The sequence below is a fragment of the Anolis carolinensis genome, unplaced genomic scaffold, assembly GCF_035594765.1.
Source record: "Anolis carolinensis isolate JA03-04 unplaced genomic scaffold, rAnoCar3.1.pri scaffold_7, whole genome shotgun sequence".
Taxonomy (NCBI): Eukaryota; Metazoa; Chordata; class Lepidosauria; order Squamata; family Dactyloidae; genus Anolis; species Anolis carolinensis.
This window is the reverse complement of record NW_026943818.1, coordinates 100890-126911: the sequence shown is the minus strand read 5'-3', so window position 1 is coordinate 126911 and position 26022 is coordinate 100890. Positions and strand designations below refer to the sequence as shown.

The 26022-nt window shown below is 46.0% G+C and overlaps 1 protein-coding gene across 4 annotated transcripts in view; it reads right to left on the bottom strand.

Annotated features, from left to right (window-relative positions):
• Nucleotides 1-431: 431 nt before the first annotated feature.
• eeig1 (estrogen-induced osteoclastogenesis regulator 1) overlaps nt 432-26022 on the bottom strand; it is a 28823-nt gene continuing 3232 nt past the window's right edge. For 3 of the 4 annotated variants that reach the window (XM_062960173.1, XM_062960175.1, XM_062960176.1), the window contains exons 3-13: nt 14676-14796; nt 14555-14584; nt 13272-13388; nt 11089-11135; nt 10790-10959; nt 10553-10657; nt 9903-10092; nt 8700-8821; nt 8520-8589; nt 7399-7424; nt 432-7270 (exon numbers count right to left, since the gene is read on the bottom strand). In XM_062960173.1, coding sequence (XP_062816243.1) covers nt 7218-7270; nt 7399-7424; nt 8520-8589; nt 8700-8821; nt 9903-10092; nt 10553-10657; nt 10790-10959; nt 11089-11135; nt 13272-13388; nt 14555-14584; nt 14676-14796 — 1051 coding nt within the window. In that variant the 3' untranslated portion in view covers nt 432-7217. The remainder of the gene's footprint in view (nt 7271-7398; nt 7425-8519; nt 8590-8699; nt 8822-9902; nt 10093-10552; nt 10658-10789; nt 10960-11088; nt 11136-13271; nt 13389-14554; nt 14585-14675; nt 14797-26022) is intronic. The other variant, XM_062960177.1, reaches the window with a different exon arrangement.

Sequence of the window (26022 nt, the reverse complement as noted above, 5' to 3'; positions counted from 1 at the left end):
GGGTGAAGTGGCCCTCCATGGTATCGCTGGGCTGCCTGTCGCTGGGTGAAGTGGCCCTCAGTGGAGTCACTGGGTGAATTGGCCCTCCATGGTGCCGCTGGGCTGGCTGTCGCTGGGTGAAGTGACCCTCCACACTGTCGCTGGGTGAAGTGGCCCTCAGTGGAGTCACTGGGTGAATTGGCCCTCCATGGTGCCGCTGGGCTGGCTGTCGCTGGGTGAAGTGACCCTCCACACTGTCGCTGGGTGAAGTGGCCCTCTACGGCGTCAACTATAAGTACCCTGCTTTCCTATGTTTCTGGACGCTCTGCTTTGGGGAGTCGGCAGGCAGCGCCTTTGTTACGCAAGATCAAGAAAGGAAACCGCACGCACACAAACCAGGCCGGACGGGTGTCACAGGTGTGATGCACCAAAAAGAAAGACAAAAAACCACCTTTATTTATGTATTTATTTATTTCTCCCCATCAAAAAATAACGGTAACGACATTTGACATCATCATCATCATCATCATCATCATCATCATAGTGATTTTCCTCTTTATATTTGTGGCTTCTCTACAGTGGACAAACACGGATCATCGGTCGAGTCAAAAGGCGGCTCGGCATCCCGTCAGGACAGGGACCGACCGGCCACTCCACCCCCCCTCCCTCCCTCCCTCCCCCTCCCTCCCGGCGTTTGGGACTCCGACTCCCAGCATTCCTGACCGAAAGACTCCGCAAGAAGGGTTATGGGTTCTTGGCAGGGCCCGATCTCAAATCAATGCCATGAAAGGAAAGGTCCCGAGGCCGTTGGGGATGGTGGGAGTCAGAGTCCAAAACACCGGGCGGAAGTGGTTAGAAGAACAGAAACTCCGGAGGAGCCTCACAAACCGTTCAAAGGAAGGATAACAATAATCAAAAACCCAGCAGTCAAACTAAAATGCCCTTCTAGGCTTTCTTTTAACCGCAAGGGCGTTTATTTATAATCTGCTTTTTTATCAAGACCCCCATTTCCCCCCCGAAAAAAGATTAGAAAGTGTTAAAACTATTTCTCTCTCTCCCTTCAAGCGATTTCGGAAGTTTGCATAGTCCCGTATTTATTCATTTACGTCTCCCTTTCCAAAAATAACCGTCATCATCATCATCATCATCATCATCTCGATATACAAGTATCTGAATATAATAAACTGAGCGCGGCTTCTCGTCGCCTGAATCTCGATAAATTTTTAAAATTTTTTCCCCTCTCCTCCCAAGAAAATAAATGTGATTTATCTCTTTCTTTCTCTCTTTCATCGGAACCCGCTCAAAAATATGGGCCTTCGAGAGCAAAATAAACACTAGCAAACATCATTTATCGAAGCGAAAGAGGCAAGGCGAGTCCAAGGAAATGCGGGCGACCGCTGCAGATCGGCCCGCCTCGTGGTCAAACGTTTTGGTCAACGCACACATACAAAAACATACAAAAATCAAGTTTATTTCCACACACGTATGTGTCGCTCGTGCGGTTTTTTCACCGAATCTGAGTGTGACGAGAATGAATTGCAGGCCTTAGGTCAGAGAGAAGGGCCAACAGTTACGGAGGATGTTTGGGATTCCGTTTCTCGCAGGAATCGGCCTTCGGATGAGGAGTTTACCTGCGATGTTAGCATGGAGTGGAGGCGAGATTAATTTGACGGTCAGAAAGACTCTGTGAGGAGTCCTTGAAAGAGAAGACTTCCAGACCCAGGTGTCCAAGGGATGACTTCATGGGTTCTTGGTCAGGCCCGAATTTAAATTGATATTTTCTCGGAGTCTCCAGAGCAGACATTGCCATAGAACCAAGTTCCTGGATCAGCTCTTATGCTCATGAATCTTGTCTTCTAGATCCAGGTGTCCAAGGGACAACTTCATGGGTTCTTGGTCGGGCCCGAATTTAAATTGATGTTTTCTCAGAGTCTCCAGAGCAGACATTGCCATAGAACCAAGTTCCTGGATCAGCTCTTATGAATCTTGTCTTCTAGATCCAGGTGTCCAAGGAATGACGTCAATGTTAATGTGGGATTTGCGTATTGGTAGTGTTTAAATGAAATTTGTGTCTGGCATGTGTTGCATACAGGTTGCATCATCCAAAGTATGCTATAGTCTGTAAAGAGTTAATGACTGAGAAGCTGTGTTGACCTTGATGAGTGGCTGGAACCTTGGGAGTGTCCACACTCAAGTGTGTTTGTACATTACTGATTGTGTCAGTTGAGATCTTGCTCTGTTCTGAGTTTGTGTCTGTCTAGAGTGAAAGCCAAGCCTGTGTTCGTCTGCAAGTCCGTTTTGTCTTGTATAGTAAAGCTTTGTATATATTTTTAACATTGTTTCTGACGTCTCTTCGTTCTGCGCTCCATTGACAACATACAACTGCTGCTACGCTGCGAATTACTCTGACAGTGGGTTCTTGGTCGGGCCCGAATTTAAATTGATGTTTTCTCGGAGTCTCCAGAGCAGACATTGCCATAGAACCAAGTTCCTGGATCAGCTCTTATGAATCTTGTCTTCCAGACCCAGGTGTCCAAGGGATGCCGTCATGGGTTCTTGGTCGGGCCCGAATTTAAACTGATGTTTTCTCGGAGTCTCCAGGGCAGACATTGCCATAGAACCAAGTTCCTGGATCAGCTCTTACGCTCATGAATCTTGTCTTCTAGATCCAGGTGTCCAAGGGATAACTTCATGGGTTCTTGGTCGGGCCCGAGTTTAAATTAAGTGATGTTTTCCTAGAGTCTCCAGAGTAGACAACGTTGCCATAGATTCTCGATTCGAGTTCCTGGATCAGCTCTCACACTCATGAATCTTGTCTCCTGTGTTTGCCCAGGTTCCTGGAAGACCTTTGCCTTGGAAAAGCTACTGTTTTCATGCTAATTGATTTATGCCCATGATCTCGATTTCCTGGATTCCATGTGTCTTGCCTTTATGGACTATTGAACTTAGTAAACATGGACGACTGATATTTATATCACCCAACCCAGCAGGAGAAGGCGTTCTGCGTCCTACGGTTTCAAAGTCCGCAATTACCGTGCAATTATCGTACTGGAATGCGTCACACGTGTCGCGACTGAACATCTTTGAGCATGGGGAAAAAAAAGATTCCCTAGGTTTCATACGTGTGCGTTCACCAAAACGTTTACCGTGATTTTTTTTGCCTTCTTTTGCGATAACCCCGCCCGCCCGGCCGCCCACAAGAAGCCCCTTCGGAGGGAGAGGGCACGGCCAGCCCACCGACGCTGCAACCGGGCAGCTCCTGAGATCAAGCGAGAGAGAGAGATCCGCTCTCCCTCGGTTCCCCCCTTCGCCCGGAAGGGAGGCGTGTACAATGCGGGCGGACACGGGACACGGGATCTCCGCCTGGCTCGGGAAACGGGCAGCGGGAACGGCGAGCCTCCCGGCGGCTCAACACTTGTGCTCAGACCGGCTGGCACTCCCGCCATTTAAATTTATTTATCTATTTATTTAAATTTATGGGCAAGCTTTGGTCCTCTCTCCGGGCGTTTTGGACTCCAACTCCCACAATTCCTGGCCTCAGGCCCCTTCCTTTAATTTTATTAATTTAAGCTCAGGTCCGACCAAGAACCCATGATGTCATCGCCTTGACACCTGGATCGAGAGGACTTCTCACGGAAAGGGCCTCAGGCCAGGAATTGTGGGAGTCGAAGTCCAAAACACCCTGGCGGGAGGGCCAAAGTCGGCTCATGCCTGCTCTGTGCTTTGCTGCGAGAACACACTGGCCACGCAGCCTGGAAGACACACAGCAGACCACTGATTATGGCCTTCGACAACACGTAACGCAATCATTCGGAGTCTTAACCATCCGCAAATCAATGCAAATAACCCAGAAAGGAAATCTATATATTCTTCGGGCAAACATTGAAGAGGGAGTTTCGGCTTTCCGCGCGGCATTTATAGCGATACGGTTTCACATCAACGTCCTACGGAATCTCGGCATTGGAAAATTAGGAGTATTCTGAATTATCGAGCAATGAACAACAAAACGCCGGGATGCCGCAGATGGTTAATTATGGAATCATAGCACTATAATGGCGACGCGGGAAAGGAATTTTTGCCTGTTTGAATGGAGTTAATAATAACAATAAAACTTTATCTCCGCGAAGGGACTCGGAGCTGTTCACATGCGGAACAAGCTCCCTCTTCCACTTCAATGCCACCGCTCCCAAGCTGAGTCGCGCCAGAGGAGGTTGGTGATACATCCCCAAACCTTCGAGAAATCAACAACAACAACAACAACAACAAAACAATTTGGTCGGACGTGATCCGTTCCCAGGCTCTGGTTTGGCACGGGATTGCGAGGGAGGCGAGTCCAGCTCTGCTCCTTCTTTCCCCTCGACTCAGACTCAAGCTTTTGGCCCCGGCAAAAGCTTTGTCCACGATCAAGAGATGCGCGTTTCCGATCGCGGAATCGGTCGCTGGCGAAACCAATCCCGGGCTCAAAAGCACAAGAGAAAGGCTTCCTTGGGCCGAGGAAACCACGACAGCGGTGGAACAAGGACGTTAAAAACAACGCAAAACCCCAGCCCGCTGGGAGGTTAAACGGGATTCGAGACATTTCAAGCACAAAAGCGAAGGTTTCCAGGTGGAACCACAGTGGTTGAGAAAAGAACGAGAAAAGAGCGGGATCTCAAAGCCGACTTCTCCCCTTTGTTTGGTCTGGACGCGCAACGGAGGACACTAGCCATTCATCCGACGGATGCTGGAGAATATGAAATAGAGGCCCGTGTTGTGTCTCGGCCTCCCACGTAAAGTCACGCTCCATGCGGAGACTCCAACAGCGCATGGAGAAATCTGGGCTGTTGTACGAGGGAAGCCTCCCGTGGAAGCCCAAACGCCGAGAGGGCCTCTCTCTTAGTGGCGCCCAACGTGGGGCCCTCCCGGCGTTTGGAACTCAGACTCCCCAAAGCCCCAACTGATTGACGGCAAGTCCAACAGACTTGAAGTCCAAACACCTGGAGGGCTGTGCACCCCCTCCGCCCTATTGTCCTGACAACAGAACGACAAGAACGACAACGGCTGGGAGATCGGCCTGAGCACAACCGCAGGGTCCTCAACATCTGTTATTTCAGGTGAAGCTCGTTCCAGGAGGCAGCAATGTCGGTGGGGATACAAACGTGGGCCCTTTGTCCTCCACGTCGTCCCCTGGAGTGCCCAACGCCCAGCGTGAAGAGGGACGCAAAGGGGTGAGGACGGACCCGAGACTCCCGTCCGATGTTGCTGCGTGCGGAAGGCTCAGCGCCGTCCTGTGTACAAGAAGGAGTGCAACACGCTACACGCTTTCCCACAAGCTCTTGTGAAGGCGGCCAGTGGTGAGCCCCGGGTGCGAGTGAACGGCTGGGTGTGCGATCCACAAAACCGTGACAGTGAAGGGAGCGACATTAAGAAAGGAGATTGCGCACAGTCCGAAGCACATCCCTCGACAAGACGGGCAGAACGAAGAAGATGGGATGGCTAAGCCTTTCAGTTCTGTAAAAGAGGCCGAGGGGACAAGGAAGGGGCCGGAGGGACAAAACACCCGGCGGGGCCCCCGAGTGTGCCCAGGTGTCCAAGGGATGACTTCATGGGTTCTTGGTCGGGCCCGAGATTAAATTAAGTGATTTTTCTCGGAGTCTCCAGAGCAGACACTGTCATAGAACCAAGTTCCTGGATCAGCTCTCATGCTCATGAATCTTGTCTTCCAGACCCAGGTGTCCAAGGGATGACTTCATGGGTTCTTGGTCGGGCCCGAGATTAAATTAAGTGATTTTTCTCGGAGTCTCCAGAGCAGACACTGTCATAGAACCAAGTTCCTGGATCAGCTCTCATGCTCATGAATCTTGTCTTCCAGACCCAGGTGTCCAAGGGATGACTTCATGGGTTCTTGGTCGGGCCCGAGATTAAATTAAGTGATTTTTCTCGGAGTCTCCAGAGCAGACACTGTCATAGAACCAAGTTCCTGGATCAGCTCTCATGCTCATGAATCTTGTCTTCCAGACCCAGGTGTCCGAGGGATGACTTCATGGGTTCTTGGTCGGGCCCGAGGTTAAACTGATTTTTCTCGGAGTCTCCAGAGCAGACACTGTCATAGAACCAAGTTCCTGGATCAGCTCTCATGCTCATGAATCTTGTCTTCCAGACCCAGGTGTCCGAGGGATGACTTCATGGGTTCTTGGTCGGGCCCGAGATTAAATTAAGTGATTTTTCTCGGAGTCTCCAGAGCAGACACTGTCATAGAACCAAGTTCCTGGATCAGCTCTCATGCTCATGAATCTTGTCTTCCAGACCCAGGTGTCCGAGGGATGACTTCATGGGTTCTTGGTCGGGCCCGAGATTAAATTAAGTGATTTTTCTCGGAGTCTCCAGAGCAGACACTGTCATAGAACCAAGTTCCTGGATCAGCTCTCATGCTCATGAATCTTGTCTTCCAGACCCAGGTGTCCGATGGATGACTTCATGGGTTCTTGGTCGGGCCCGAGGTTAAACTAAGTGATGTTTTCTTGGAGTTTCCCGAGCAGACAACATTGCCAGAGAACCAAGTTCCTGGATCAGCTCTTATGTATCTTGTCTTCCAGACCCAGGTGTCCAAGGGATGACTTCATGGGTCTTGGTCGGGCCCGAGATTAAATTAAGTGATGTTTTCTTGGAGTCTCCCGAGTAGAATCGAGTTCTTGAGATCAGCTCTCATGCTGATGAATCTGAGGCCAGGAATTGTGGGAGTTGAAGTCCAAAACACCTGGAGGAAGGGCCCAAGTTGACAGGGTGCTCCGTCCACGTCACGGCGAAGTGCAATCCAAAGTGCGGTTCTTTTGCAGCCCGAAGTGGTGAAAGCCCAGAGCCAGGTGGGCTACTATCACACCCAGCGGCTCTGTTTCCATTGGCAACAGTTCTTCAAAACAGTGGAGGAAGGGGAGTGTTCACAGTGGTCTAACCCAACAGCACAGAGGGCCAGGCGAAACCGGAACGGCAGGCGGACGTTTCTCCGCCCGCGTCGGAGACGGTTGTTCGACGAGAGGTGTCCCGACGTCCCGGCTCCGCCTCCGAGCCTCTCCAAGCCGAAAGTGCCGAAGTCCGGAGTGTTGCTCGTCGGAGTGAGGGAAGGAAGTCCTGCCTGGAATGTTGCGTGAAGAAAAGGCTCAGAGGGTGAGTTGAGAGGGAAGAAGGGAGGAACGAAAGGAGGGCAGGAGAGGCCCCGGGAACGGACGGCATCCGCCCGTCATCTGTTTCCGCCCCGCCGTTCACATTTTAGTGGGTTTCGATGACCACTGGCTCGTAAACTCCAGATGAGACTCTGTGCGGGAGAAGAAGAAGAAGAAGAGAGAGAAGGAAATAACGTGATTGCGCGCAGGCAGGGACCGGCATGCGAGGGGCCGGAATGGAGCAACGAGACACCAAAAGAAGAGATTGAAGGGGACTGACCTGGCCTGAAATCAAACGTCAGAAAGCTTTTTGGGGGTTAGGGATGGAGAAAAAGAGAGACAGACAAGACAGCGCATTAATACCACAAGCCTGCTGCTAGGAATTGTGGGAGTTGGAGTCCAAAACACCTGGAGGGCGGCCAAAGTTGGCCCAGGCCTGGATTAGACTATGGACCAGGGGTCCCCAAACTAAGGCCCAGGGGCCAGATGCGGCCCTCCAAGGTCATTTACCTGGCCCCTGCCCTCAGTTTTATAATATAATATTTTTATATCAGATTTAATAATATAATACATATAGTATTGATAGTAATATTATGATGTAATACAATGTAATGCTAATAATAATATCATATAATAATATTAATTATATATTATATATTACATGTAATATTACTAATAATACTACAGTACAGTGGTATAATTCAATATAGTAATATATAATGCTAATATTGTTCTTTGCTAATAATAAAATATATTGTATATACATATAAATTGTAAGCCGCTCTGAGTCCCCTTCAGGGTGAGAAGGACAGGATATAAATGTAGTAAATAAATAAATAATGAATAAATAAATTTTTGACTTAGGCTCGCCCAAAATCTGAAATTACTTGAAGGCACACAACAATAATCCTAATTAACTTGACTATCTCATTGGCCAGAAGCAGGCCCACACTTCCCATTGAAATCCTGTTCGGTTTGAGTTGGTTACAATTGTTTTTATTTTTAAATATTGTATTTTTCTTTCGTTGTTTTGGGTCGTTGTTTAGGGTTTTTGTACTACAAATAAGGCATATGCAGTGTGCATAGGAATTTGTTCGTTTTTTTTCAAATGATAATTTGGCCCCTCAACAGTCTGACTGGCTCTCTGCTTTAAAAGTTTGAGGACCCCTGCTATGGACTGTTGGTTCCCCGTGTTTCCTGAACAGAGAAACTACTTCAAATTCTATCTATAACTGGACTGATATGGAAACTACCTATAGGTTGAGTACATGAAGTTTGTGAGTAAACCAACTGTATTGTTTATGTATGTTTTTGTGCGTTGGCGTATCGTTGTCCCTCACAGTCCAGAGACAAACCTCAGCAGCGCAATATCTTGGCCCGTGCGTTGGGGGGGGACCGTACCTGTTTGCGAGCTGAATCCCGCTGAGGGTCGTCCTGCCGTCTCGGCTCACAAACAGCCTCAGGTTGCTATCTGTGGCGGGAAACACAAGCAAAGCGAGGCATGAGCAAGGCAGGACCGCGAAATCCCCGGGACCCACGCGGAGGAAACTGAGGCAGAGCGGAGCCCGGTGGCGGCCTGACCTTCGGTGTTGCTGACGTCCGTGAAGTCCTGGCTCTGCATGATCTTCTCCACGATGTCGCCCGCGTCGATCCGGGTGTCGTCCACCCAGGTGGGGTGGCTCTCCACCGAGTCCTTCTTCCGCCTGGCGGGAAACGCAGAGGATGGACAGGACGAAGGCACGCGCCGCAGAAGCAGGGAGATCATTATTAGTATTATGTATATTACTAGCTGTGCCCGGCCACGCATTGCTGTGGCGAAGTCTGGTGGTCTGGGAAATAAAGTATTGAGGAACTGGTGGTAGTCAAGGTCAAGGGTCAAGGTTTTCCCCTGACTCTGTGGGTCGGTGCTCATCTCCATTTCTAAGCCGAAGAGCCGGCGTTGTCCGTAGACACCTCCAAGGTCATGTGGGATGACTGCATGGAGCGGCAGCAATTGGATAAAAACAAATTAGATAATCTGTGGAAGAGGACTAAGAGAGGCCTAAGTCTGCCTGTCCCCTCGGCTGAGTTGGTTGCTAGGAGACCAACTGGGCAGAGATTAGGGCTGTAACTGGCAGCAATTGGATAAAAACAATTATTCCTTTCCCTCTAATCTATATATATATATAAAAGAGTGATGGCATCAGGGCAGCGGACAAAACAACAAAACTACAGGCCCCCCAACCTTGAAATTTGACAACACAACCCATCATCCACGGCTCTAGGTTGATACAACAAAAAGAAAAGAAAAATAAAGCCCTAATGAGAGAGAGAGAGCAATAATTGCTTTTATCCAATTGTTGCCAGTTAGAAGGCTAAGCTCCTCCAACTGGTCTCCTAGCAACCCAATAAAAAATAATAAAAAACACTAAAAAAAAATTAAAAACACTAAAAAATTAATACAATAAAATACTGTAATAACAAAAAATAACTAAAAATTATACAAGAAAATAATAACATATAATAAATAAAAAGATAACTTACAATAAAATTAATTAAGAAATACAAATAACGTCAAATAAAAATTACACAACAATTTTTAACCAATACCACCACCACTTTGCCACAGCAACGCGTGGCCAGGCACAGCTAGTGTACTTATATAAGAAGCTAAAATTATATTATTATTATTATTATTATTATTATTATTATTATTATTATTATTATTATTATTATTAATATGGCTATTTCCCCCCGTATAAAAACTACACCCCCTCCCCAAAGTAGCGAAACCCTTTTCCTGACCTGGAGGGCCTCTCTACGAGGAGCGGGGGCCGGGGCGGGCGCGGGGGCTTCTCCGGACGGGGCTCGCGCTCGCCCTCGGGTCCCTCCACCGCCGTGCCCAGGCCGCCCGAGGCGCTGCTGCTGGTCGACGTGTTGCGCCGGTGCGTCAGATCCGAGGTGCTGGAGGAGCGCGAGTGCTCGGTGCTGTAGCCTGCAGGCGGGAAGAGGAGCGTGTCGGAAATTACAACCTTCTTCGAGCCTCTTCTAGTAATCTGGACTTAGACTGCTCAGACGACAGACTCCATTTTAGACTTTGTGCTGAGACTGCTCAGACAACAGACTCCATTTTAAACCTCGGGCTGAGACTGCTCAGACGACAGACTCCATTTTAGACCTCGTGCTGAGACTGCTCAGACGACAGACTCCATTTTAGACCTCGGGTTGTTTAGACCAGGCATGGGCAAATTGCGGACCTCGAGTTGTTTTGGACTCCAACTCCCACCATTCCTGACAGCCTCAGGCCCCTTCCTTTCCCCCCTCAGCCGCTTAAGCGGCTGAGGGGGAAAAGGAAAGGGCCTGAGGCTGTCAGGAATGGTGGGAGTTGGAGTCCAAAACAACTCGAGGTCTGCAATTTGCACGGTGTACTTTGGGTTCTTGCGACGAGCCGTTACCAGAGATCTTGGACTGCTGGCTGGCGTAGCTGGAGTTGCGCGAGTGTCCCGAGTGGAAGACCTCCTCCGGGCTGGACAGGTTCTGGTCCGGCTCCTCCGGCAGCCCTGCGGAGAGAAGCGAGGCCTAGTTTCCGAGAGAGAGCTCGAGGCAGGCAGGTGTTGCTTTTGCCCGTCGAGAGGTTAGCAGGAGCTGTGCCATTGTCATGGGACCCCCGCCTGCCCACCTGCCTGTCATACCTGATCCGAGGACGGAGGGCCGGGCCTTGCTCTGGCGCACGGATCCCACGGCGGACGAGGCGCCGGCGGGGACGGGGGCGCTGCCGGCGGAGGTCCCTTCGCCTTTGCAGGTCAGCTGGAGCGTGGAGTCCTGCCCGGGGACGGCGATGGACTTGGCCGTGGACGGAGGCCTGGGAGGGACAAACACGTAAGCCAATTCAAGTATGACACTTGCTACGGTTCGTACGGGATGGTTACTGCTCCCTACGCAATGGCGCCGCAAAAGCCCCCCTCCCTTGATTTCCAAGCGACCCACTCACGTTTTGAAGCAGGGGTCTCCCGACAGCAGGGACATGCCGATGGTCACCTGGGGAAGACGGAAAGGTCGGGTTATACGTTGCAATATACAGGAGAGAACACGAGAACACCAATCTCATACTAGGTCATGTGGCCACAGGCATGACTGCATGGCGGACCAATATTACCTTCCTGCGAGCAGGAGCAGTACCTATTGATCTACTCACATTTGCTTATTTCTGAACTGCTAGGTTGGCAGAAGCTGGGGCTATCAGCAGGAGCTCACCCCACTCCCCACATCCGAACCACCCACCTTTGGGTCAGCAAGTCCAGCAGCTCAGTGGTTTAACCCACTGCGCCACCGGGGGCTCCGCTGTGGAGCTGTGTTGTTATGTACATGTAAATAAAATAACAATACAGTAGAGTCTCACTTATCCAACATAAACGGGCCGGCGAATATGTTGGATAATAAGGAGGGATTAAGGAAAAGCCTATGAAACATCAAATTAGGTTATGATTTTACAAATTAAGCATTTGCAATCCCTATGTACTTATATCTATCTATCTATATCTACATTAATCTTATACACTATATGAATTTTCCCCTCATATGTTTGCAGATCCTTGCAAATCCTATATACAGTAGAGTCTCACTTATCCAAGCCTCACTTATTGAAGTTTCTGGATTATCCAAGCCATTTTTGAAGTCAATGTTTTCAATACATCGTGATATTTTGGTGCTAAATTCGTAAATACAGTAATTATAACATAACATTACTGCGTATTGAACTACTTTTTCTGTCAAATTTGTTGTAAAACATGATGTTTTGGTGCTTAATTTGTAAAATCATAACCTAATTTGATGTTTAATAGGCTTTTCCTTAATCCCTCCTTATTATCCAAGATATTCGCTTATCCAACATTTTGCCGGCCCTTTTAGCTTGGATAAGTGAGACTCTACTGTACATATAGATCCATGTACCTGTATATCTGCATCCATATACCATAGAGTCTCGCTTATCCAACGTAAACGGGCCAGCAGAACGTTAGATAAGCGAATGTGTTGGATAATAAGGAAAGATTAAGGAAAAGCCTATTAAACACCAAATTAGGTTATGATTTTACAAATGAAGCACCAAAACATCATGTTATACAACAAATTTGACAGAAGAAGTAGTTCAATACGCAGTAATGCTATGTAGTAATTACTGTATTTACAAATTTAGCACCAAAATATCATGATGTATTGAAAACATTGACTACAAAAATGTGTTGGATAATCCAGAACTTTGGATAAGTGAGACTCTACTGTAATATACAATAATTGTATGTAATGAAATCTCTAGTATCCGAGGCCCTTGGGAAGAGTATTCAGACATGAACCCTAGACACTTGGACCTAATGTGCATGTGCGCTGTGTGGTTACATACATGCCACAAACAATAATAATAATATATAACAGAATAATAATAATCTAGTAATATCTCTAATACCCGAGGCCCTTGGGAAGAGACTGAGATTCAGAGACGAAGCCCAGGCACTTGGACCTCATGTGGGTGTGCGCTCTGTTATTATCTACATGCAATAAATAATAATAATAAATAACAATAATATAATATTACTAGCTGTGCCCAGCCACGTGTTGCTGTGGCGAAGTCTGGTGGTATGGGAAGTAAAGTATTGAGGAATTGGTGGTAGTTATGGTAAAGGGTAAAGGTTTTTCCCTGACATTAAGTCCATTATAAATGGGTTATATAGCTGTGTGGAAGGGCCTTGAGTCTACACTGCCATATAATCCAGTGCAAATTTGATAATCTGTGGAAGAGACCTAAGTGAGGCCTAAGTCTGCCTGTCCCTGGGCTGAGTGGGTTGCTAGGAGGAGCTTAGCCTTCTAACTGGCAGCAATTGGATAAAAACAATTATTCCTCTCTCTCTAATTAGGACTTTATTTTTCTTTTCTTTTTGTTGTATCAACCTAGAGGCGTGGATGATGGGTTGTGCTGTCAAATTTCGAGGTTGGGGGGCCTGTAGTTTTGTTGTTTTGTGCGTCGCCGTGATGCCATCACTCATTTATATATATAGATAATAATCTAATAATACTGCTAATATCTGAGGCACTTGGACCTGATGTGCATGTGAGCTATGTTGTTATGTACACGTAAATAATAATAACAACAACAACAACAACAACAACAACTGCCCTTACCTTCAGGATGGAGTTGTCCTGCCGGGTGTTCTTGGTGTCGTATCCCTCCAGCAAGCAGCAACGGACGGTGAACCCGGAGCCGGCAAACTCCGCCAGGTTCAGGTCAGCAAAGCCCAGCTGCGAAGCCAACACAACCGGGAGAAATCTCAGTGTCTTGCAGCAACAAAATAAGGGCACCAAGTGAAACTGGCAGCGCAGAAACGTCAGGGAGGGAGAGGCCACACTCCTCGCACACCTGTCCCCCAAAGAAACATCTATCCCGCTTTTAGGTACCGCTTTATGTGGGGAGGCTAATTTAACTAATTTACGGATTGAGCTCCCAACCATTTAATGGCCTAGCTCGCTGTTGACCTAAGCAGCCCCAAAGACAGTTGTGTCTGTGAAGTAGGAAATTTAGGTACCACTTTATGCGGGGAGGCTAATTTAACTCTTAATTTACGACACCGGGTCGGATTGAGCTCCCGACCATTTAATAGCCTAGCTCACTGTTGACCTAAGCAGCCCGAAAGAAAGTTGTATCTGTCAAGCAGGAAATTTAGGTACTGTTTTATGCGGGGAGGCTAATTTAACTTAATTTACGACACCAGGTTGGATTGAGCCCTCAACCATTTAATAGCCTAGCTCCCTGTTGACTTAAGCAGCCCGAAAGACAGGTGCGTCCATCAAGTAGGAAATTTAGGTACTGCTCTATACGGGGAGGCTAATTTAACTTAATTTATGACACCGGGTTGGATTGAGCTCCCGACCATTTAATAGCCTAGCTCCCTGTTGACTTAAGCAGCTCAAAAGACAGGTGTGTCCGTCAAGTAGGAAATTTAGGTACCGCTCTATGCGGGGAGGCTAATTTAACTAATTTACAACGCTGTAAAAAAAAAAAACTAGCAGCGTGCGGAAAGAATGAGGAAGTACTCCATTGTGAGCTCGGTGTCACAAGTGGATGGTGAAGCGGCAGTGCCCCCGGTGGCCGGAATCGAGCAGAGCCTCATGAAGCTGGAAAGTGTTGAGTTGCCTCTGTGTCTGTCTCTATGTGTCGTACGTCTAATGACGGCACCTGATGTTTGCCGTGTGTGTGTGTGTGTGTGTGTGTGTGTGTGTGTGTGTGTGTATATATATATATATATATATATATATATATAGTTGTTGTATGTTTTCCGGGCTGAATATATGTGTGTATTGTGATCCGCCCTGAGAAGGAAGTGTGGAATATAAATTCTGTAAATAAACAAACAAACACACAAATGAAGGACGGGTCTGGCTTTGCATTTCTCTCGCATTCTTCTTACCTTGGAATAGGTTTTCCCTCCTTTCAGCTCCTGTGAACGGGAAGAGAAAGGAGGCGTCAATCAGAGCAAGGCCAGACCAGACAGGCGGTCAAGGGCGGCCCAAGGGTCACCGGGCACTCACCTTGCGGACGGAGACGCGGCAGACGCAGGGGTCCAGGAGGCCCGTGGCCGGGTTGGCGCTCATCTTGCAGACAAAGGCAAACTTCTTCTTCCAGCGGACACAGTTCTCCTGCACCTCCTCCCTGCGGAAATAATAACAATCATCATCATCATCATCATCATCTATATATATAAAAGAGTGATGGCATCACGGCGACCCACAAAACAACAAAACTACAGGCCCCCCAACCTCGAAATCTGACAAAACAACCCATCATCCACGCCTCTAGGTTGATACAACAAAAAGAAAAGAAAAATAAGGAATAATAGTTTTTATCCAATTGCTGCCAGTTTGAAGGCTAAGCTCTACCCACTTGGTCTCCTAGCAACCTACTCAGCCCAGGGGACAGGCACAGTTTGGCCTCACTTAGGCCTCTTCCACAGATTATCAGATTTTAACTGGATTATACGGCAGTGTAGACTCAAGGCCCTTCCAGACAGCTATAGAACCCATTTAGAATCTTATATTGTCTGCTTTGAACTGGATTATTTTGACTCCACACTGCCAGATAATCCACTTCAGTGTGCATACTAAACATAAAGACAACCATACAACAGACATTCAATACCACCACTACCTCAACAATTTCTCACCAACACCACCAGACAATGCCACAGCAACGCATGGCCGGGCACAGCTAGTAATAATAATAATAATAATAATAATAATAATAATAATGAGTTGGATTGAAAGGGACGGGACGGGAGATACAGCGGGATGAGGGCCCCGGTCAGTCGGTCACAGGACATCTGACCAGAGCTGGGTTCAGTGCTGTCTGGGTGCAGGTGAACTACAACTCCCAAAACCAAGGTCAATTCCCCTAAACCCCTGGGCTGTGGCGCAGGCGGGAGAGCAAGCCAGCTGCAACTAGCTGCAATGAATCACTCTGGCCAGGAGGTCATGAGTTTGAGGCCCGCTCGGAGCCTATGTTTGTCTTGTCTTTGTTCTATGTTAAAAGGCATTGACTGTTTGCCTTATATGTGTGTAATGTGATCCGCCCTGAGTCCCCTTCGGGGTGAGAAAGAAGGGCGGGATATAAATAAATAAATAAACTACAACTCCCAAAACCAAGGTCAATTCCCCTAAACCCCTGTGGTATCTTCAGTTGGTCCTGAGGCTTCTCTGTGCCCAGTTTGGTCCCAGTCCATTGTCAATGGGGACCACTGTTTCTCTGGATACAACTCCCAAAACCAAGGCCAATTCCCCCAGACCCTTGCATTATGTTCAGCGGGTCATGGGGATTCTCTGTGCCCAGTTTGGTCCCAGTCCGTTGTCGGAGGGGGTCACTGTTTCTCTGGATGCAGGTGAACTACAACTCCCACAATCACGGCTCCGGGAAACCCTACGGCCTTTGCCGCCGCAAGCGAGGGTTTCTTAAAAGCCAGGCAGGAGGGAAGGCGCGAGATAAGGCCGGCAGGGATTCAATAATTAAAAGCCGCTCGTTCTCTCTCTCTCTTTTCCTGCTGGCATTATGCAAGCGCACAGCGCCCGTGTTGCCAGGAAGAACAAGGGCCTTGTTATGGCAAACTGGAATGCCCTTTTTCAATGGTCAAAGGTGAAAGAGAACAAACACCTCGCAGCGTGCTGACTTGTAGCCAAGCGCTTATCAGTGGTCGACACCCCGGGTAAATAGTGTTCGCACGCAGGTGTTTTCCTCCGCCTTCCAGAGCAGGCACGGGCCAACTTGGGCCCTGAAGGTGTTTTGGACTGCGACTCCCACCATTCCTCACAGCCCCAGGCCCCTCCCTTTCCCCCCAAGTGCCAAAGGGACGACGTTATGGGTCTTGGTAGGGCCTTAGCCCCAGTGGAGAAGTGGGTTAAAGCGCTGAGCTGCTGAACTTGCAGACCGAAAGGTCCCAGGTTCAAACCCCGGGAGCAGTAAGTAAGTAAGTAAGTAAGTAAGTAAAAGTTTATTTGTATACCGCCCTCTCTCCCGAGAGGAACTCAGGGCGGTTTCCAATATAAAATCAGCATAAAACATTGTACAATAAAACACTGAAAACACTATAAAATACTATAAGAATTAAAAACAAAAAACAAAACATAACAATTGACTAAAATAATCACATAAACAGAAGGAATATAATCACTCAAATAACATGAATCTGCAAAGAAAAAAGAAAAAAGACCACTGGGATGGAGGAGAGGATGGCCTGGAGGGACCACTAGAACTAAAATACAATGTTATATTCCAAGATGCTTTGGGGCAGAGGAATATAGTGCAATGTTTCAAGTCAAAGAGCCAAGAGCAGCGTGAGCAGCCACTGTTAGCCCCAGCTCCTGCCAACCTAGCAGTTCGAAAACATGCAAATGTAAGTAGATCAATAGGTACTGCTCCGGCGGGAAGGTAACGGCGCTCCATGCAGTCATGCCGGCCACAAGACCTGGAGGTGTCTACGGACAACGCTGGCTCTTTGGCTTAGAAAATGAGATGAGCCCCAACCCCCAGAGTCGGTCACAACTGGACTTAACATCAGGGGAAACCTTTACCTTTAGGGCCTTAGCTTAAATTAATATGACTAAAGGAAGGGGCCCAAGGCTGCAAGGAATGGTGGGAGTTGCAGTCTGGAGAGAAGCCTGACAAAAATATAATCCTGTTGTGGTGTTGTGGAACGGTTTTGTGATGTTTCTGTGCTTCAGGACTGGACCTTGGCTTCTCTTATTTGCATTCTCTTCCGTCACGAGGGTCACCAAACACCTCTGTTTCAAGCCACAACCACAAAAAATCCCAAGACACAACAGGCCGTGGATCGCAACACAAACAGCCACCCCCCCCCTCTCTCTCTCTCTCTCTTTCGTGACTCTGCTCACGTCACCCGAGACAAATCGGCCCGACTCGACAGATGAACGAACGCTCCGCTGTTTGGTTCTCGACCCCGCTGGCTGTTTCCCAGAACGGCGCAGCCAAGAAGAAAGGCGTTTTGAGCGCTCGGGCGCGGATGAGGCAAACGCTATCCAGTCAGGTTTGAGTTGTGTTGCGCCAACGCAAAGACGTTCCAGCGAGCCTCGTCCGCCTGCGCACCCTCGCGTTCCCATCCCGCGCTGCAACGGAGCCGCCTCCGCAACAGGCTCCGACCAGCCAATCCAGGGCCAAATCGGGTCCAAACGCCTTCGTGAGAGAACTATGAGGCTACGTGGGATCCCAAACATGGGATAAGGTTTTCAAGCGTGTCTGTGTGAGCACACGTTGAGCAAGGGACGGCTGGCGTGTGCATAAAAACACGGGACAACAACATGCGGCTTAGTCAAGACACGGATGCATCGAATTCGTGACAACATCAGTGTTGTCAGAGGGAAAGAACACGCTGTTTAGGATACAGTAGAGTCTCACTTATCCAACATAAACGGGCCGGCACAATGTTGGATAAGTGAATATGTTGGATAATAGGGAGAGATTAAGAAAAAGCCTATTAAACATCAAAATAGGTTATGATTTTACAAATTTAGCACCAAAACATCATGTTACACAACAAATTTGACAGTAAAAGTAGTTCAATACACAGTAATGATATGTAGTAATTACTGTATTTATGAGTTTAGCACCAAAATATCATGATGTATTGAAAACGTTGACTACAAAAATGCGTTGGATAATCCAGAACGTTGGATAAGCGAGTGTTGGATAAGTGAGATTCTACTGTACTACATAGCATTACTGCATACTGAACCACTTTCTCTTTCAAATTTACGTTGGATAACTGAGACTCTACTGTACTGTACAGTAATTACTACATGGCATTTCTGCGTATTGAACTACTTTTTCTGTCTAATTTGTTGTATAACAGGATGTTTTGGTGCTTAATTTGTAAAATCATAACCTAATTGGATGTTTAATAGGCTTTTCCTTAATCCCTCCTTATTATCCAAGTTATTCGCTTATCCAACATTCTGCCGGCCCGTTTATGTTGGATAAGTGAGACTCTATATTAAAACGGTATTAAACATCATCAGTATTATTAACAATTCAGTTCAATTCAGGAAAACAAAGTGTCTCCGCCTGCTTCGTGTGCACTAGCGCAATCCTGAGTTTAATGAACTGGAGTAACCTCCGGGAAATGTGAGTGTCCGCTCCGTTTTGCCTCCCTGGTCTGGCGCAGGAGGGAGAGGTCAGTGGAAAGAGAAACAGCCGCGCTGTCCCCCGTGACTCCTCCGCAGAGTCCTTCCCTCCGGGCACAAACATCCACACAACTGTGTCTCGCCGGTGGAAACAACAACTCACAACCCCGGGCCTGGCCATGAGTCAGGGTCACGCTCAAGGGCGCCACACCGAGAGCGAGCGGATGCCCAGGCAGGGATATATATATATATATACTAGCTGTGCCCGGCCACGCGTTGCTGTGGCAAAGTATGGTGGAAGGGCCTCGAGTCTACACTGCCATATAATCCAGTGCTAATTAGATAATCTGTGGAAGAAGCCTAAGTGAGGCCTAAATCTGCCTGTCCCCTAACTGAACCCTGGATGTCCCTTGGCTGAGTTGGTTGCTAGGAGACCAAGTGGGCAGAGATTAGCCCTCTAAACTCCATCCTGAAGGTAATGGCAGTTGTTATTGTTGTTATTATTATTATTATTTACATGTACATAACAACATAGCTCACATGCACATCAGGTCCAAGTGCCTCAGATATTAGCAGTATTATTAGATTATTATAATATTACTAGCTGTGCCCGGCCACGCGTTGCTGTGGCGAAGTCTGGTGGTATGGGAAATAAAGTATTGAGGAATTGGTGGTAGTTAAGGTCAAGGGTAAAGGTTTTCCCCTGACATTAAGTCCAGTCTTGTCTGACTCTGGAGGTTGGTGCTCATCTCCATTTCTAAGCCGAAGAGCCGGCGTTGTCCGTAGACTCCTCCAAGGTCATGTGGGATGACTTCATGGAGCGGCGTTACCTTCCCGCCGGAGCAGTACCTATTGATGAACTCACATTTGCATGTTTTTGAACTTCTGGGTTGGCAGAAGCTGGGGCTAACAGTGGGGGCTCTCTCCACTCCCCCAATTCAAACCTGTGGCCTTTCGGTCCAGAAGTTCAGCAGCTCAGCGCTTTAACACGCTGCACCATCAGGGGATATTATTTCCTAAAGGTTGTGAATATACAATATTTCTGATTGGGTTTTTTTTGTCTATTGGAGGCAAGTATGAATGCTGCAATTAGGAAAAATGATTAGGATGTAATGGCCTTGCAGCTTTAAAGCCTGGCTGTTTCCTCCCTGAGTGAATTTTTTGTTGGGAGGTGTTAGCTGGCCCTGATTGTTTCCTGTCTGGAATTCCCTTGTTTTCAGAGTGGTGTTGTTTGCGATATTTTATGTGCTTCTACTGTTTGTGGCCCTGAGAAAACAGGATTTTCCAGACTTTGATGATGGGAATACTTTGTTGGGAGGTGTTAGCTGGCCCTGATTGTTTCCTGTCTGGAATTCCCTTGTTTTCAGAGTGGTGTTGTTTGCAATATTTTATGTGCTTCTACTGTCTGTGGCCCTGAGAAAACAGGATTTGCCAGACTTTGATGATGGGAATACTTTGTTGGGAGGTGTTAGTTGGCCCTGATTGTTTCCTGTGTGGAATTCCCCTGTTTATTTACTGTCCTGGTTTTAGAGATTATATTGTTCTGCATTATTCTATCCCAGTAATTATTTCATATTAAAGAAGAATCTCACTTATCCAACATTCGCTTATACAATGTTCTGGATTATCCAACGCAGTCTGCCTTTTCATAATCAATGTTTTTGTAGTCAGTGTTTTAAATCCATTGTGATATTTTAGTGGTGAATTTGTAAATACAGTACAGTAGAGTCTCACTTATCCAACATAAACGGGCCGGCAGAACGTTGGATAAGCCAATATGTTGGATAATAAACATTATTATTACATCAAATTATTAAACATCAAATTAAGTTATGATTTTACAAATTAAGCACCAAAACATCATGTTAGACAACAAATTTGTCAGAAAAGTAGTTCAGTACACAGTAATGCTATATAGTAATTACTGTATTTATGAATTTAGCACCAAAATATCACGATATATTGAAAGCATTGACTACAAAAATGCGTTGGATAATCCAGAACATTGGATAAGCGAGTGTTGGATAAGTGAGACTCTACTGTAAATACTACATAGCATTACTGCGCTTGGAACTACTTTTTCTGTCAAATTTGTTGTATAATATGATGTTTTGGTGCTTAATTTGTATAACGATTACCTAATTTGATGTTTAATTGGCTTTTCCTGAATCCCTTCTTATTATCCAACATATTCACTTATCCTGCCGGCCTGTTTACGTTGGATAAGTGAGACTCTACTGTATATTGATAATCTTATATTATCTGCTTAGAACTGGATTATATGAGGCCCCTTCTTCACAGCTGTATAAAATGCACACTGAAGTGGATTATATGGTAGTGCGGAGTCCAGATAATCCAGTGCAAAGCAGATAATATAAGATTCTAAATGGGTTATATAGCTGTGTGGAAGGGCCTTGAGTCTACACTGCCATATAATCCAGTGCAAATTAGATAATCTGTGGAAGAAGTCTAAGTGAGGCCTAAATCGGCCTGTCCCCTAACTGAAACCTGGCTGTCCCTTGGTTGCTAGGCAACCAAGTGGGCAGAGATTAGCCCTCTAAACTGGCAGCAATTGGATAAAAAAATATATTGCTCTCCCTCTAATTAGGACTTTATTTTTCTTTTCTTTTTGTTGTATCAACCTTGAGGCGTGGATGATGGGTTGTGTTGTCAAATTTTGAGGTTGGGGGGCCTGTACTTTTGTTGTTTTGTGAATTGCCGTGATGCCATCACTCTTTTATATATATAGACTAGCTGTGCCCGGCCACGCGTTGCTGTGGCATTGTCTGGTGGTGTTGGTGAGAACTTGTTGAGGTAGTGGTGGTATTGAATGTGTGTTGTATGGTCTTTATGTTTAGTATGCATTTGGTTGTTTGTGTACTGTGAAAGTGGTGAGGGTAGAGGGGGTCTATGTACGGAGCTTAGCCCTCTAACTGGCGGCAATTGGATAAAAACAATTATTTCTCTTCCTCTAATTAGGACTTTATTTTTCTTTTCTTTTTGTTGTATCAACCTAGAGGCGTGGATGTTGTGTTGTGTTGTCAAATTTCGAGGTTGGGGGGCCTGTAGTTTTGTTGTTTTGTCACTCTTTTATATATATAGATATGTATATACACACACTAATATATGCACTATGGCAAAGGACTGGTTTGCAGAACAGGAGGAGAAGACCTTCATTCTGGGAGTTGTAGTTCACCTGCATCCAGCCATACTGTGACCCCCACCGACAATGGACTGGGACCAAACTTGGTAAAAAGAAGCCCCATAACGCACTCAACATAATGCAGGGGTTAGTGGGAATGGAGCTCGGTTTTGGGAGATGTAGTTCACCTGCAGCCAGAGAAACAGTGACACCCAGCAACAATGGATGAGACCACAAACTTGGCACAGAGAAGCCCCATGACCCATTGAACATAAGGCAAGGGTCATGGGAATGGACCTTGGTTTTGGGAGTTGTAGTTCACCTGCATCCAGAACGCACTGTAGCCGGCCAATGGCAGATCTGGACCAAACTTCAGTGATACTACGGTACTTAACATCCCAAAACAAACAATGCCTTCTTGCAAAAACCCAGGCACTGCCAGGTCCCCACACCAATAATAATAATAATAATAATAATAATAATAATAATAATAATAATAATAATAATAATAGAATAATGATTGAACTTCAAAGACTCTGGCAGAAACCAGTGCAGGTGGTCCCGGTGGTGATGGGCACACTGGGTGCCGTGCCAAAAGATCTCAGCCGGCATTTGGAAACAATAGACATTGACAAAATCACGATCTGCCAACTGCAAAAGGCCACCCTACTGGGATCTGCGCACATCATCCGAAAATACATCACACAGTCCTAGACACTTGGAAGTGTTCGACTTGTGATTCTGTGATACGAAATCCAGCATATCTATCTTGTTTGCTGTGTCATAATAAATAATAATAATAATAATAATAATAATAATAATAATAATAATAATAATACAGGGTGGCAAAGGGAAGGACAAACAGACTAGGTCTGTCCTTATGCTGAATGCCATGGCTTCGCATTGACGTGGCATTGGGGGCGTGCCATAGGGATTCGGATGTGGAAGGATGTGTGCGTTGTTTGTGCGGCGGAAGGTATTTTATTTCGTGTTGCAACGGCACCATGACAATAAATCTACTCTATTCTATTCCCCCATACGTATGGCTCTCCCCACATTGGCCAACCCCGCAGGAAAAAGGGCCGACGTCCTGACACAACAGGATGCAGACCTCTCGCAGGGCGGAAGCCCTTGTCACCTCTCTCGCAAAGAGCAGCAGCCTCTCTTTCCACGGAGAGCGTGCAGAGCGCAGCCACGCACTCCAGCGATTGACGGGACCGGCATCAACACCCAGCATCCCAACACAACCCACAACTGAGGCTACACCCCGTCCTTCTGTCCAAATTGACGAAGCGCATGAAATGAAAAGTATTCAGGCCAGCTCTGCCAGCAACAGGTTGAACCTGAACCCAGTTCCAAACCGGGAAGGCAGCCAAGGCCTGCGTCACACGAGCCGGCCACAGAACGGGGCGAAAGGTGGCCAGTTCCGCCCAGTTGAGAGCCGAGAAGCTGCAGCCAAGAGAGGAGGAAGGAAGGTTCGAGGCCAAAAAAGTGGGTGACACCACTCAGGAGGCAGAGGCATCAACCAGGGCCAGCGGACACCTCCCAAAGGGTTCCCCCAGGCGGGAAGCAGACAGGCCTCGAAGCTGCAAGGCTATTCAGAGCTAATCAAGGCGGCCAATGGCAAAAAAACAGTCAAGAGTTCTTTCTTTCTCCCACCCTGGAGATATATAAACCCCACTTGCCTAGTTTCCAACAGGACCTCACAACCTCTGAGGATGCCTGCCATAGATGCAGGAAAAAAGTCAGGAGAGAATGCTTCTGGGACATGACCAGGCAGCCTGGAAAACTCACAGCAACCCAGCGATTCTGGCCATGAAAGCCTTCGACGACACAATAATAACAATAATAATAATAATAATCCCCACAACCTCTGAGGATGCCTGCCATAGATGCAGGAAAAACGTCAGGAGAAAATGCTTCTGGGACATGGCCAGGCAGCCCGGAAAACTCACAGCAACCCAGTGATTCTGGCCATGAAAGCCTTCAACGACACAATAATAACAATAATAATAATAATCCCCACAACCTCTGAGGATGCCTGCCATAGATGTGGGCGAAGAATCAGGAGAGAATGCTTCTGGGACATGGCCAGGCAGCCCTGGAAAACTCACAGCAACCCAGCGATTCTGGCCATGAAAGCCTTCGACGACACAATAATAATAATAATCCCTACAACCTCTGAGGATGCCTGCCATAGATGTGGGCGAAGTGTCAGGAGAGAATGCTTCTGGGACATGGCCAGGCAGCCCTGGAAAACTCACAGCAACCCAGCAATTCTGGCCATGAAAGCCTTCGACGACACAATAATAACAACAATAATAATCCCCACAGCCTCTGAGGATGCCTGCCATAGATGTGGGCGAAATGTCAGGAGAGAGTGCTTCTGGCCCAAGTTTGTCCATAACCTATGACTATCAGTTTCCTACTTTGCTGGCTTATGAGAAGAGGGAAAGGAGGAGGAAGGAGGAAGACGGAGCCTTGCTTTGCAAGCAAACACACAATCCTTCCAGGTACGGAGGGGATTAGTCCCTTTCCTCTCCACAAATTCCAGAGATAAGCGGCTTTCACTCAAAGCGGAGTCAAAGGGAAATAAAAAAACCCTTGGAAATTATAGTGGTCTGGTCCAATATGATATATCATGCAAATATTGTGCTATGCTAATAATATAATATATTGCATATACATATAATATTTATAATAATATTATAATGTTATGCAATATAATACTACTAATAATACAATATAATAAAATTACTTATATATTATACTAGCTGTGCCCGGCCACACGTTGCTGTGGCAAAGTGGTGGTGGTATTGGTTAAAAGTTGTTGTGGAATTTTTATTTGATGTTATTTGTATTTTTTTAATTAATTTTATTGTAACTTATCTTTTTTTATTTATTATATTTTATTATTTTGTTGTATTATTTTTAATTATTTAGTTATAGTATTTTATTGTATTAATTATTTTAGTGTTTTTATTGTATTATTTGTATTTATTTTATTTTTTATTCTTTTATTAACACTGGGCTGAGTGGGTTGCTAGGAGACCAAGTGGGCAGAGCTTAGAGCCTTCTAAGTGGCAGCAATTGGATAAAAACAATTATTTCTCTCCCTCTAATTAGGACTTTATTTTTCTTTTCTTTTTGTTGTATCAACCTAGAGGCGTGGATGTTGTGTTGTGTTGTCAAATTTCGAGGTTAGGGGGCCTGTAGTTTTGTTGTTTTGTGGGTCGCCGTGATGCCATCACTCTTTTATATATATAGATATTACATATAATATTACTAATAATACTACATTATAGTGGTATGGTACAATATAGTAATATATCATGCTAATATTGTGCTATGCTAATAATATTAACTATATATTTGTATTATTATATAATGTTATATAATATTACTAGCTGTGCCCGGCCACGCGTTGCTGTGGCTAGGACTTAATTTTACTTTTCTTTTTGTTGTATGAACGTAGGGGCGTGGATGAAAGGTTGTGCTGTCAAATTTCGAGGTTGGGGGGCCTGTAGTTTTGTTGTTTTGTGGGTCGCCGTGATGCCATCACTCTTTTATATATATAGATATTACATATAATATTACTAATAATACTACATTATAGTGGTATGGTACAATATAGTAATATATCATGCTAATATTCTGCTATGCTAATAATATTAACTATATATTTGTATTATTATATAATGTTATATAATATTACTAGCTGTGCCCGGCCACGCGTTGCTGTGGCTAGGACTTAATTTTACTTTTCTTTTTGTTGTATGAACGTAGGGGCATGGATGAAAGGTTGTGCTGTCAATTTTCAAGGTTGTTGGGGTGTTTAGTTTAGTTGTTTTGTCCGGTGCCGTGATTCCATTACCCTTTAGTCCCCTTTGTAGTAAATATAAATAAATAAATAAAAATAAATATGAAACGAAATGTAGTAAATGAACATAAATTAAAAAAAAATAGAAAATAAATATGAAATGAAATGTATTAAATAAATATAAAAATAGAAAATATGAAATGAAATGTAGTAAATAAATATAAATAAAAAAATAGAAAATAAATATGAAATGAAATGTAGTAAATAAATAAAAATAAATAAAAAATAAA